The sequence below is a fragment of the Octopus bimaculoides genome, chromosome 2, assembly GCF_001194135.2.
Source record: "Octopus bimaculoides isolate UCB-OBI-ISO-001 chromosome 2, ASM119413v2, whole genome shotgun sequence".
NCBI classification, from domain to species: domain Eukaryota; kingdom Metazoa; phylum Mollusca; class Cephalopoda; order Octopoda; family Octopodidae; genus Octopus; species Octopus bimaculoides.
In genome coordinates this window covers 64650870-64665506 of record NC_068982.1, presented here as the reverse complement: position 1 = coordinate 64665506, position 14637 = coordinate 64650870, and the positions used below count along the sequence as shown (strand labels likewise).

Below are 14637 nucleotides of genomic sequence, written 5' to 3'. Positions count from 1 at the left end.
ACTGATCTTGGCCTAAGGCCATACATCTCTAGGGAGAGATATAATCAAGTTAATCAACAGACTATATTATTGGTACCTATTTTATTGATAATAATAATTTCTAATATTGGAACATGGCTATACATTTTGAGGGAGAGAACAGTAGATTAATTCAATTACAGTACTTAACTGGTAAATAAGTTTTCATAGACTTCTGATGGATAAAAGGCAAAGTCGACTACTACAGATAAGAGATGGTAACAAATTCTCAGAGGATATTTTCATATTTTCTAGATATTTTTTAGTCAGAAGGAAAGGTAGTGTCCATGACCTTTTAAAGGGCCTCTAAGACTGGAGGGAGTGGGGAGGGTGAAAAGTATCTTTATACTGGAAACCTGAACCCAAATGTTTGTATCAGAGTGGATTCTACTGAAGACATTCAAGGATTACAGACCAAAGCTATGGCTGGTACAATGTTCTAGCTAAATGAAAGATGACACAGTGGAATACTTCAGTGCTATAAAAGAGCTATAAAAGTCAAGAGACAGGCTTAGAAAGGCTAGAAGAAATAGGTCAGCAATATCTAGTAGATAGACAAGAAGTAACACATCAGTATACTTAGCAAAAGGAGTTGCTAAGAGTAGGTTTCAACATGTTCTGCAGTATGAGGATCAGAGGTGTGAGAGAATCAAAATGTCATTGGGTAGAAGTATGTACAAAATAGGGGTGCACTTGTCCTTACTAACAACAGAAAGAAAGACGCATGTAATGGCTGTGGAATGAGGAGAATGTATGGAGAAAGAGAGAGTCTGCCTGAGTAGATCCAATTAATATAGTCACAAGTGCAATGAAAGATATGAAGGTATGGAGGGAAGCTAGACCACCAACAGTAGCTATTGCGATATTTAAAAATATCTAGTGTGATAGGTCAATTGCTAGTTACTTGCATAGTCAGGCAGATAGTTCAAGGAAGTGTCATAATCAATGAGTACAATAACACTATGTTCACCAAGAGTAAAGGAGATGCACTAGAGAGAGGGAGCTACAGGGCACTAAACTGAAGGAGTAGGTTATGAAAATTATAACAAATGATTAGGAATAGAAAAAGAATTAGTCTAGAACAAAGGTTCTCAACCCATTTTGGCCAAAGGTCCCCTTTTGACCCTTGGAGTCACAAATGACCCCCCACTAGAAAATAGTTTTATTTTTCAATATACTACTTATTTTGATATCAGCAGATAATGATTAAATAAATAAAGGATGTCATTTTACATATGCACTTGTATGCAGTTGGGAGTACAGATGTACAAATTGAAATACAAAAACACGAAATAATGAATTGAAAGTTTGGTAATTGCGTTTATTTCCATCATGCGACACTTATGAGATCAACATGTTGTCTATTGAAGGAGTGCTCTTTGGTACAAGAGAGCCCCTTTGCACCAAAACGCCCCCCCATGAACTCCAAATGTCCCCCACCCCTACACACCAAGGGACCATATGGCCCCCATTGAGAACCTTTGGTCTACAAGAAATGCAGTTTGGTTTTATACCAAGAAGAGGTGCTATCAAAGACTGAGACAACTTCAAGGAATTAAACCTCTATACCTAGTATCTATTGAGCTGAGAAAGGCCTTTAATAGTCCCATTATTTATCCCCTGTCATTCATTGTTGACATACATCAATCCCTCTCAATTTAATTACTCCTCTTACTATATCTCTTCACTCTTTTTCCCCCAATCACATTCCTTATGCTCCATTATTATTCAATTCCCTTACCAGCAAACAACATAAAACTGTCATCACTATCTTCTTTTCTCCCCTTGTTCTTATCACTCTCTTTCACCTTCTCATTCAAGGTCACCTTCTGTCATCATTTTGCTCACATTGCTTGAATGAATGGAGACAATATGGAGTACTAAGGACTCTTTAGTCTTACAGAGAACAAAGTAATCTCTCTAGCTCAATGTGATTGCTACAAAGGATCTCAGGAGTAACATTACTTGACTGGGTGCCTAGCTCAGAGGTCAGAGTGTTTCTCCAGGTCGAGCTGCTACTTCTCTGCATTGAGTAGTTCCAGTACTATGTTCATGAGGTCAGAATATCACAAGAAAGAACTACAAGACTGATTCTTGAAGCTGAGCCAACTGGCAGGAGGCCAAGGGGTAGACCAAAATGAAATGATTGGATAATTTCCATAGTCTTAATTGGACATATTTGGGATTCTATGTAGAAAGTGTAATAAAAGTTGTTTCTCATATTCCCTTTGGAGGAGGTACCTTAGGACTCTGCTTCCACAACCCTCTTAGGAATAGTGGGTAGAGAAGATGGATTGGCATACACACACAATCATGTGTGTGTATCATTTTCCATGCTGGCATGGGTTAAACAGTTTGATTGGAGCTGGTTAGCTGGAGAGCAGCACCAGGCTCCACCCAGTCTGTATTGGCTTAGTTTCTATGGCTGGATGTCCTTCCTAATGTCAGCCTCTCTACAGAGTGTCTTCTACATGTTACCGGCATGGGTGCCTTCCATGTATCACTGGCACTAGCCATGATCACAATTTCACTTAGCTTGACATGTCTTCTCAAGCGCAACAATTTCACCAGATGTTTTGGTCACTTGTCATCACCTCTGTGAGACTCAACATTCAAAGATAACATTTTGCCACCTTGTCCCATGTCTTCCTGGGTCTACTGCTTCCACAGATTCCTTCCACAATTACACACACACATACACAAGATTTTACCATAAATTGAAAGGATATAAACTGTATAGGATTTTGTGAAATATTTTCTACTTTTTTCTTTTTGGAACTGGCTTTACACTATGAATCAGTCATCTGTAAATTTCAAGATAATTCAAAACGACTTCCTGATGTTTGATATTTTGGAACAAAACTTGAAATTTGGACAAATTATTTGGCTTCAGCTACTTTTATATTTTAATGGCACATATATATATAGAGCATTGTCTCTTGTTGAAATCTGTTGAGTGATTCATGTTTATATCTATAGAGAATATTTTAACAATTTCAAAAATAACACTTATTTTTTACCTACTGAGTCTGGAGGAAGGTCAGTGTCTATGACCCTCGCAGGCCCCCTTATTCTGTTTTAACTGTTGCAAGTCAATACCAATATTAAAGTCATATGTAAGGAGAAGATTCCAGAGGGAATATCAACCAGTTAAGTGGCTTTTCTGTGGATATAGTCCAGGATGTTAAGTGTTAACATGTGCTAAGCAGGAAGTATTAAAAAGCAAGATAGAAAGAATTGTAGTGAAAGTGGGCAGAGAGCCTGTAGGAAGTATTAAAGAGCAGGACAGGAATAATTGTAGTGAAAATGTGCAGAGAGCCTGAGGTAAATTACAGACAAAAACGCAACAAAACAAAACAAAAACCCCATAACGAAACATAATTAATACTGAGAACATAACGTTGCACTAGAAACAATGATGTGATAAAGGAAAAGAACAAATTATTCAATGTCTAAATATTTGTTTTATCAATTTGGCTATTTCGAGGGACCTTACTGTGAGACCACGAGTGAAGTGAAGACTTCACCACATAAATATCTTTAAAAAATTAACGTGTTTTTCATTTATGTGGATTTGTCTCTCAGTTATTTATTTAGTTCATACGAGATTTTAGAAAAGGCATACTTACACAAGTGTGTCCCCGCCCGGCCAACTTCGTTGCCTCATAACTTTCAGGAAAATGGATATCTTTCAATGAAATTTTCTATGAATAAGCTTCAAATGGTGTAGATTCCGATTATATCGGAATTGGTGGTGACAAAAAAAAAAAAAAAGACTTTTCCGAATATGGGATGAGGAGTTTCGGAAAATTCACACGAGCCGGCTTTGTTTCCTATAACTTTCAGAAAAATGGGTAATTTTTTAATGAAATTCTCTACAAATACCTTTCAGAGAGTGTACATTACAATTATATCAAAATTTAATTTGAAAAAAAAAAAAGAAAAGATTGGTGGGCTTGCTCACATACATACTAACACACATCACATACATCTACGAAATGAAATTTGAAATTTCGAAAACAATTGCGATGTGTGTCAGTATATATAGAAGTCAACTATTTTCCTTCTTCGTATTAAATTCCGATATAATCTTAATCTACCCATTCTGAAAGGCATTTGTAAATAATTTCGTAAGAAAAATAACCCATTTTCCTGAAAGTTATGAGGAGACAAGGCTAACTAGCATGAGATTTTCCGAAACTCCTAAACCTAGGGAAAATTTTTTTCTTAAATTCTGATATAATCATAACCTGCACAACCCGGAGCATCTTTGCAAAAAATTCTATTAAAAAAACATGCATTTTTTTTCTACAAGCTATGAGGAAACAAAGTCGAGGGAACACACTTGTGTAGGAATGCCATAGAAAATATTTTTAATAACCCTTTTATTCACACGTGTGTGTGTGTAAATAAATAACAACTGACTCAAGTTTCAATCATGCTATTTCTTCAGGAGTAGCAATTTCACAAAATGAAAACTTGAGTCGAATAATTCCAAATTTCGGCGGAGGTAAAGAATACATACACCACCCGCTTTCGGCGTAATAAAAACTGTAACCACCAGGTGTGCGTATTCTTTACTTTCACCATAAAATTAATATAGACAGCAGTATGAAATGTTTTACCAGAAAGGAAAACTATAATTGTCACTAAATATGGCAAGGGTGTTAGAAACACCTACATTACATACATACATGTGTGAGAGTAATTATATATTTTCTTCATAAGAAAGCCTGGTTATTGTAATATCATAAAGTATCGAATCCAACTGTTATATGTGTATGACAAAATTAGTGAATTTCCAAGGAAGTATAAAAAAACCCAAAACGAACAAATAAACAAACAAACAAAAAGACAAATATTAAAGCGTAAAATAAACTGAATCGACAGATATATGAAATAGCCAACAATTATTTCGTCTAATGTATATTTAATCGAAGTGAAAGATCCGTGAGCAAATATTTGAAGACATTCAGAAAACAAACAAGGCTTAAAGCCAGCAAATCAAGCGACAGAGATTGTCTGGGACAAAGTAAAAGAAAGAAATGCGTGTCTCCAACACAAAAGAACCTTGAACAAGCAAATATTTACGTATTATTATAAACGTGAAATATCTCACCTGACGCTTCCAATACTCGGATGCTGAGTTGAGACCGTGTTGTAAGTTCGTATGCAGCAGTCAAACCAGAAATCCCGGCACCAACAACAATAACGTCGCAGTCTAGTTCATCCATACTAGAAAAGCAACTCCACCCAAGTATTCCGTTGATTTCATTAAAGCAAAAAATGAGTGATCGATTGACTCAGTAAAAACTAATGCAAGCGAATGTGTTTTAAAATATCAAGCTACAAAAACCAAGTGTCTGTTATTGGTAAACAAACACCAAAACATGTTTAGGTAGCGGCTGTGTAGTCTAGCAGACAAGAATTTTTCTTGTTTGTTTTGTTTTGACCCTTGGAATGGTGACGTAAGTTCCTTAGCCTATTATAGTGCATGAAATGAATGAAGGGACCAAACTCTAATCAAGTTCTGTGTTGTTTTTGCGAAAAAGCCGAATTCAATTTTACTTTACACGTTCTCGGTGGATGAATTTAGAATCAATTATATAACAGCATCGATAACCTTTTAGCCTCTCATCTACAAAAGTTGACTCTGTACTTGTTTAGCAGTGACAATAACAACAAATTATTTTGTGTTGCATAATTCGGAAATCTATCAGAATTATGAAATATTTGAAAAAAACGAAAACAACGCTCCCGTCATTCGTAACAGAATTATTTTCAGATATTTCTAACTAAAGTACTTGCTGGGTGTTATTAGATCGGCTTAGGATATCCATTTCGACTTCTGATGTCAAATAGAAATATTGAAGGAATGAAAGTCAGTGTGGGTGTGTAAATAAACAAAGGATGAAGAAATGCCGAGTTGTTTACCTTGATTTGCGGCTCTTTTGCTTATTGATTTCTGATGGGAGCTCAGCATTAAATTTACTTGCAGATTGTCGATATTCAGAGCATTGTTCAAGCTCAATCGACAGCATGTTGTTGTTTTGCCTCAGTTCAGTCTAATCTGCAGCAGATCTACGATCGAAGGCATTCAAACCATGACTACACTATCCTTTTATTAGTAAGGCGTGGTGGCAGCTTTTTTTAACATGTCGGCATTTCATTTGGCAATCCCGTTTTTTGGCGATAGGCCATCTGAGATGCCACACGCTGTGAATTCAAACTCCGCAATAGTCGACTTTGCCTTTGGGATCGATATCCTAAGACTTGTGCCTATAGTATAAAGAATTATTGGTTTTCTGAAGGAAGCGATCTAGCACTTGAAGAAAAAAAAATGCTTTGTGGCATTTGATCTGCTTGATAGCGACTGTCTGCACATCGGAGTTTCCTTGAGGCTTGGCCTTCAGACCTGTGAGTGTCACAAATGTCACTATGGACTCTTTCGCTTTCCATACATTGTCATGCCATTATAGTGCTGGTTGCCTTCCCCACCATGCCGCCTGTAACGAAATCATAAAGCATGGTCTTGACACCACAGACTTCCCTTCTCAGCTCAAGCCAGTAGGAGATGGTAAAAAGCCTGACAGTATGACAATTTTCCCATTCTGTGATGCCACATGCTGTGACATCTCCAGCTGCAATTTGGTTTGTTCAGCTACCAGCCCAAGCTCAGCTGCTTGTCAGGCTGAGTAAAAAGCAAAGTGTCAGAGCATCAGTTGCTCTCTGACAGGTTTATGGTTGAGCCTGTGGCAGAGATCACTGTTCACAAGTGTGACTCAGAATTAGTGTTTCATTGCATCTCCCTTGCAACCCCCTTTTCCATTTTGTCTGCTGGGATCATGAGGCAGAGTTTTGTCGCTTAATTTTTATAATTTCTTTCCTTTTCATTTCATATAGATATATATTTTTTCAAATGTAAATCTTATTGTTATGTTAAAATAATATATATATATATATATATATATATATATATATATATATATATATATATATATATATATATGTTAGCTAGCAGATAAACAAGGACTGTTTCTTATGTTTTTAGTATAGATTTTTGAAAGGAAGATATATTTCTGGTAAATTTTAAATTTCTGCAATATGATCAAAGAAAAAAATACGGTGGTGGGGCATGGTTAAGAAGCTTGGTTTGCAACTATTTGGTTTTGGGTTCAGTTCCACTCAACAGCTCCTTGGGTAAGTGTATTTTACTATACCCTGGGTTGACCAAAGTTTTGTAAGTGGGTTTGATATATGGAAACTGAAAGAAGTCTGTCAGGTGTGTGTGTGTGTGTGTATATACAGGGTAGTGCAAAAGTAGGTATACAATTATGAAAAAAGTTCACACGAACAATACTCATTTTATCAAAAAAAATTAAAAATTATGATTAAAGTATTATAGTTATGATAAATGACACTGAAAATATCAAAAATAAGGCTAACTAATTTAATGTGCTAATAATTTTAATGAATTAAGTATTATAACATTGACGTGATACTGTGTACTTACTTTTGCACCCCACCTTTATGTATATATATATATCATCATCATCATCGTTTAACGTCCGCTTTCCATGCTAGCATGGGTTGAACGATTTGACTGAAGACTGGTGAACCAGATGGCTACACCAGGCTCCAATCTGATTTGGCAGAGTTCCTACAGCTGGATGCCTTTCCTAACGCCAACCACTCCAAGAGTTTAGCAGGTGCTTTTACGTGCCACCGGCATGAAGGCCAGTCAGGCGGTACTGGCAACAGCCACACTCAAAATGATGTATTTTATGTGCCACCTGCACAGGAGCCAGTTCAGTAGCACTAGCAACGATCTCGCTCAAATGTCTTTACACGTGCCAGGAAGGCGACGCTGGGCATAAGTGCCATCACGATTTTGCTTTTGCTTGCCCCAACAGGTCTTCGCAAGCCGAGTTTCGTGTCCAATGAAGGAGACGACGTTGGCATGGGTGCCAGTCATTGAATTTAGTTCGATTTCGATTTCACTTGCCTCAACAGGTCTTCGCAAGCGGAGTTTAGTGTCCAATGAAGGAGAGGTACGCATAAGTGGGCTGGCTACACCTCTGGCAAAGGCCTTGGATTTAGGTCTCACTTGGCTTTCCGGGTCGAGTCACCCAAGTGCAGCTTTTCTGGCTCTTTTTTCATCAGCTTTTTCTCTGTATATCTGATGAAAGACCATGTCAAAAATGTTGTTTCTATTCTAACATTTTTCCTTTGAGTGTCAGCCTAATAATATTAACTGCATATGTCCCTTGGGCTATTGGTTTTTGTAGCTGATTTTGTCTTTTGTTATTGATTTGCTATATAGACAAGCGAGATAACTTGCATCCGGTCCTATTCATGAGTGATCGACATCAATGTAAACTAAACTACTGTCTATGATGATGTTTAGCTTATACTGGGCCTTGCTTTGTGTATACAGTGTAGACAAGTCACAAAAATGATGAAACATCAATGCCTGTTGCACCTGAATGGGATCAGATGCAAGTTATCTCGCTTGTCTATGACTTCCAGGTGTTTCAACACCAGGCAAATAGGTTAGAATATATTCTCTTATGCCTATAAGCACAGCCTACTCACAAACTAGCAAAACATAACTTGTGCATGTGTTCAATATTGTTTATATCTTTTGAGCTGCTTCTAATTCATATATGAGTGTGTGTGTGTATGTATATATATATATATAATATAATGGTTTCAAATTTTGGCACAAGGCCAGCAATTTTGGAAGAAGGGTAAGTTGTTTACATCTACCCCAATGTTCAACTGGTACTTATTCTAGTAACCCTGAAAGGACAAAGGGCAAGGTTGACCACAGTGGAATTTGGACTCAGAATGTAAAGATGGATGAAATGCCACTAAGCATTCTGCCTGGCATTCCAACAATTCTACCAGCTCACCACCCTCAAATAATAATAAAAACAATGAATGAACAGTTATATTCTTATATAACTTCATTCACTTATGTTACAAAATACTTTTGCTTAAAATATTGATGGAAGTTTTTAATTAGACATCTGCACTTTAAAGCAAATCTTGTATGTAGAATTAGAAGTGGCGTACCAAACTACAGAGCATGGCATAGCTTCAAAATCTTACTTTGTCAATGGAGTGTGGTTTGCTCTTGGGCTAACAATTCTGCCAGCCCACCGTCCTAAAATATAGTAGCTTTTTATCATTGCCATTAAATACAGTAACTTTTTATCTCTACATTTGACTTATTCATCTTACACTTCTATCAATATTTTTCTTTTAGTTGCAATACCTTTTTATTAACCAACTGAAGAATATGGGAAAGTTGTGATGATCAGAAGTGTCTCCCAGTGTAGGTAAAATGTAATGCTTAGCAAGAACTGAAATCAATTTTGGTCTACTCCACAATGTTCAATTGCTTAGAAAATTCTGGCAGTCAATAACAATAATAATCATGGTTCAGAACAGATTTCAAGGTGGTCTCCAAGTAAGGAATGAATTTTCAACATCACTGATGTCCTAATTAATGTCTTTGAGAAAGGTCATAAATATATTCATGTAAACACCTGTGTTAGGGAATAACTCAATAGAAAATGAATAACAAAAACTAATAAATATATTATATACATATTTACTTTTGTGGAATCTGAATACCATCAAATAAAAACTTTGTTTATTCTATTGAAACCGAATTTCTATTAAAATCTTGATTTAAAGAGGAAGAGAAGAACACACTTAAAAATCAGCATTCAAATCACAAACATCAGATCATGCAGCAAAGATAAAAAGAAAAAAAAACTGTTCACAATAAAACTTCCATTTTTTCACGAACTCTCTGTCCAAGGGTTTCAAATTCTTTTTTACTCTCTTCCATTTGCTTTTTCTGCAAAATAAAGTTCGTAAAAAATTTTGTAAGGACTGATATATCATAAACATACCAAAATCTAACTATTATTAAGACAAAGAGATATGTTATGAAATATACTTCATTTTTCTACTTTAATATATGCGACAGGATCAGAGGTCAAAAGGATTTTGTGAGACTGGTTGATGACTACTATATAAAGACATCTTTTTCCTTGTAAGCATGGGTTGGATAGGTTGACAAGAACTGACCCAAAGAGCTGTGTCTAATGTCTGCTGAGGTATGGCCTCTACAGTTTGATGCCCTTCTCAATGCCAATTATTTTACAGAATGTACTGGGTGCTTTTTTTTTATGGCACTCACACTAGTGAGGTCACCAAGTACTCACAAGACAAGATACCGATCCTTGACTGAGCTGGATACAGTATTGAGGATGTGAAAGTATGATAGATTGACAGGAACAGGGGTCTTGCTGAAAAGATGAATACATGAGTTCCCCATATATAAACAATATCTGTAATTTGAAATACATGGTTGGTTCAGGCTAAATGTATCATCTGTTTATATCCACTTTCCCTGCTGGCATGGGTTGAAGAGGCCACATGTTTGGTGTGTACCACTTACTTACCAGGCTGGAGGAACACATCTCATATATTTCAGCTTTGGGTTGTTGTTTTCTACAAATGGATGACTTACCTAACACCAACCATGTAAAGTTTGTGTGTGTGAGTGTGTGTGTGTATATATATATATAAAATATATATGTATATAAGCACTGTGTGGTTTTGTATTCAGTCATTAGATCCCATACAAAATCATTTTGCATAATGATTCTCTCCAAATCTGCACTCAAGAACCTTCTCTCTACACAGACCTAAGAATGTTGAAATAGAATACCAGCCTCATCAAATTCACAAGTAGTCTTATCCAAAATTAATTTGGAGGAAGTTTGCAAGCACTAGCTTAAATATTTAGAAAACTTGAGCAAAGAAACTGCTATTGCAAGCAGTGAATAACTAATAGAATCTGAGACGTCTTTAACCCATTAGCATTTGAACTGGCTGTATCTGACCCAAATATTCCACTATTTTATGTTCAAACTGGCCAGATTCAGCCTCTCACACCTACCCTACAATGTTGTTAAAAAAAACAGGAAATCACATCAAAATCTCAAAGCTACAAGATAATGCATCATTAATTCTAAATGATATGAATAAAGAAGCATTACATTTGACAGAGTAATCTGAATACTAAATGGTTAATAATAGTAAACAAAGACAATTAACTATTTTTTTAAAGAAACTCTTACCGCTTTATTTTTTCTGATAATCAGGAGAAATTTATAAAAATTCTCAAGCGTTAGATCTTGTATAGCAGTCTTCATTTTTAGAAACTTACAGTCCTTTGAATGATTTTTATGTTCTACCCTGTAAAGATTGAAAAATTAAAATTGAATTTATAGATACAAGTATTTAGGCTTATAAAATATCAGTATTAACTCCCCTACACATCAGAATTGGTAGATAGTATAGGGGAGGTTATTATGTTAAGAAAATCGTAAGAACTATTTTTGAAGATTTTAAAAATATATTCTGGGAATAATTGAGTGACATATTGAATACTTTAGGAATGTCTCTACGTTCTGAGATCAAATCTTACCAAAGTCAATTTTAATTATTTCTTATCTGTTATTAATAAAATTATTATCAAAAATATACTCGAGTTCATTGAATCCTTAATATTTTTCACCTTCAACAAAAGCTCTCGAGTCGGTCCGTACCCACCATCCACAGCAGGTCTCCAGCAGTTTCGCAGATAGTGAGGAGGAACAGAGAAATTCAGATATCCATGCCTTTCCTTAGGTCATTAGTAACATACATAAAGGAAAAGTGCATCAATTGAGTGTAATATGGATTTACCAGAAGGTTACCTCTTAATAATGATGACAGCACACTTTTTATCTGCAATTACCTTCATGTAGAAATACTTGTAGTAAGCTGAAGTCAATCAGCCTATAACATGGCACTAAAAGGTCTCTCTCTCTCTCACTCATCCTTGGATGAAAAACTCAGTTCCTTTACATGAACCATTACCAAGTTGTTAATGATTAGAATTTAGGAGTCCAACTGAATGTAGAAATAATCATAAAATAATTATAATTATAAAAGTGGGGTTCAAATATTGATAATAAAGTATTGTGTGCTGAGTCTGAATAGGCTCATGATATATTCTCAATATGCAGATATAAAAGACACCTTTCGGTCATGAATGACCATGAGATTGCACCTAGAAAGTTCCCCGCTGAGACAAGTCTGGGCAAGATAGTTTGTGGAAGACCAGCAGTTGCCCATGCATATCAACCTCACCTCTCCACATCACTCACGTTATCCAAGGGAAAGGCTGATACAACTCGGAACCAGTGATGTCGCAACTCATTTCTACAGCTGAGTGAACTGAAACAACGTGCAATAAAATGTCTTGCTCAAGAACACAATACATAGCTCGGTTCAGGAATCAAACTCATTACCCAATGATTGTGTGTTCGATGCTCTAACCACTGAGCCATGTGCCTTACATATGCAGCTATAAGATGCCTAACATTCTTGTAGTCAATTTGTTTAACTTTAGGATAGTCCCAATAAAATACTCACCAAGGATCATCCTCAGGCTCCCAACCATCTAGTTCTTTTTGACAAACAAAACATCGGACATAATCTGGTTCCTTTTCTGTGCCACAATGATAAAAACCAGCAGCAGCCATCTAGTAAATAAAATAATAGTCAAATAAGGGCGCTTATTTCCAGTCTTCAGTAGAAAACAAGTCTAGTTATGGGAAATAATATCTTGCTTGGAAATAGGTGAGGGTTGATGACAGGAATGGTATCTGTAGAAAATCTGCCTCAACAAATTTAGTCTGACCCACATTAGCATGGAAAAATGGATGCTAAATGATGATGTTGAATTATTAGTAAATCTGAAGTCCCTGAATCACATATTTGCTTATAATCATCATTTAATGTCCATGTCGCATGCTGATATAGGCTTCATGGAAACTAATTTAGTAATTAAGGTTATATTGTAAACTAAGATGTATTTCAATTTTAATATCTCTAATTTGGTTTAGTTTTACTTTGTCTCCCAAATTGATTCAAAAGATACTGGCCACTCTGGGGCTATAGTAAAAAGTAATTTTGAAAATAAGGGTAATTATAAGATTCATCTATTACCTCTTAACTCTCTCTTTCTCTCCAATATGCATTTTAAAATTTCCACTGTCTCTTAGGGTGCAATACTGTCCACTTTGAGAACTCTTATAAACCACTGCATACTGAGGTCCCCAACAAATCAGACAGGACAGATTAATTACATCTAGACATTCTCCAGACTTCTGCTAGAATTAGCAAAATCATAAAAAGCAAAGGACACACTCGTTAATGTAGTCCTAGGTATATAATGATCATGAGAAGAATGGAATGTTCATAGTTTGAATGCCATTCAGAATAGGTCTGATTTAAATGAACAATAATAGTTGACTAAGACTAAACAACAAAATCGATAATCAGCTGAACTAAATTTATTTCCTGAACATAAATCCAACTGAATTTCACAGTGAAAGACAATGAAAAAGAATATTTGTGAAAATAACTCAATTTCAAATAAAAATTTACATGATAAAGATGAACACCATATGGAAAAGCAACTTCATTAGTTTTCCAATGAGACTCAATGTGTATAAGTTTCTGGTGACTTTTATCCTTCTGTAAGAAGTGTGAGAACTGAACTTTTATAGCTAACATGGAATGAAGAATCCAGGCATTGAAGCACAAGTGCTTCAGAAGGTTGCTATGCATCCTAAACACAAAATGAATGGTTTTGTGAAGCAACAAATTTGCTGCCAGACAGCAACAACTCTTAGTGCACATAAAAAAGATGAAAGCTTTTCTGTGTGAGCATGTATCCAACCACAACTTCCTGTCCAAAATCATCCTTCAGGGCTCAGTTGAGGAAGGGTGAAGAGAGACAGACAGAAAATTCTTGTCTGACAACATCAGCGACTGGACAGGTCACAACACCATTGACAGAGAGGAGACCAGTGGTGATGGCTGACTGAAAAAGCATTTAGAGTGGCATCCAAACAACTGGCTGCACCAGTTAAGGGAACTTGATGATATTATTTGGCATAACTACAGAAGTGAGCTGGTTCTGACTGTTTCCTCATAACTTTCTTGAAAATGCATATTTTATGAATGAAATATTCCAGAGATTTTAGATGGTGTAGATTATGATTATAGTGGGGGAAAAGCATCAACCCACCCACTGCCATTGGGCTGTGTTAAAGACATTTTTTAATGAGTTTCTATCAAATGTTGGGCCTAATGGAGGTGATGACAAGCGACCGAGATTTTTGGCAATATGTTGTGTTTGAAAAGACTTGTCAAGCCAGTAGTTGTAACCGTGCGGGCGACACATGAAATCTTTCGAGCGAGATCGTTGCCGGTGCCCCTGGGCCGGCTTGTGGGTGACACATGAGGTTTTTCGAGCGAGGTCGTTGCCGGTGCCCCCGGGCTGGCTCGTGTGCGAGCGACACATGGGGTCTTTCGAGCGGGATCGTTGCCAGTGCCCCTGGACTGGCTCTTGTGCGGGTGACACATGAGGCTTTTTCGAGCAGGATCGTTTGCCAGTGCCCCCGGACTGGCTCATGTGCGGGCGACACATGAAATCTTTCGAGCGGGATTGTTGCCAGTGCCCCTGGACTGGCTCATGTG

At 36.5% G+C, this 14637-nt stretch overlaps 2 protein-coding genes and 1 long non-coding RNA gene across 5 annotated transcripts in view; 1 reads left to right on the top strand and 2 right to left on the bottom strand.

Annotated features, from left to right (window-relative positions):
• The window catches only part of LOC106869901 (amine oxidase [flavin-containing] A), a 58972-nt gene extending 52674 nt beyond the window's left edge, over nt 1-6298 (bottom strand). The window contains exon 1 of one of the 3 annotated variants that reach the window (XM_052977616.1): nt 5953-6298. In XM_052977616.1, coding sequence (XP_052833576.1) covers nt 5953-6001 — 49 coding nt within the window. In that variant the 5' untranslated portion in view covers nt 6002-6298. Of the gene's footprint in view, nt 1-5137; nt 5931-5952 lie in introns of those variants that run through there. The other 2 variants (XM_014915833.2, XM_052977627.1) reach the window with 2 other exon arrangements.
• Nucleotides 6299-7034: 736 nt separating this feature from the next.
• Nucleotides 7035-9837, top strand: LOC128251140 (uncharacterized). The gene is made up of 2 exons (XR_008266995.1): nt 7035-7218; nt 9290-9837. It is a non-coding gene; the product is annotated as an uncharacterized LOC128251140 (long non-coding RNA).
• Nucleotides 9622-14637, bottom strand: part of LOC106869909 (baculoviral IAP repeat-containing protein 5) — an 8444-nt gene continuing 3428 nt past the window's right edge. The window contains exons 2-4 of the mRNA XM_014915844.2: nt 12523-12632; nt 11181-11298; nt 9622-9889 (exon numbers count right to left, since the gene is read on the bottom strand). Of these exons, the coding sequence (XP_014771330.1) occupies nt 9809-9889; nt 11181-11298; nt 12523-12632 (309 nt within the window). The 3' untranslated portion in view covers nt 9622-9808. The remainder of the gene's footprint in view (nt 9890-11180; nt 11299-12522; nt 12633-14637) is intronic.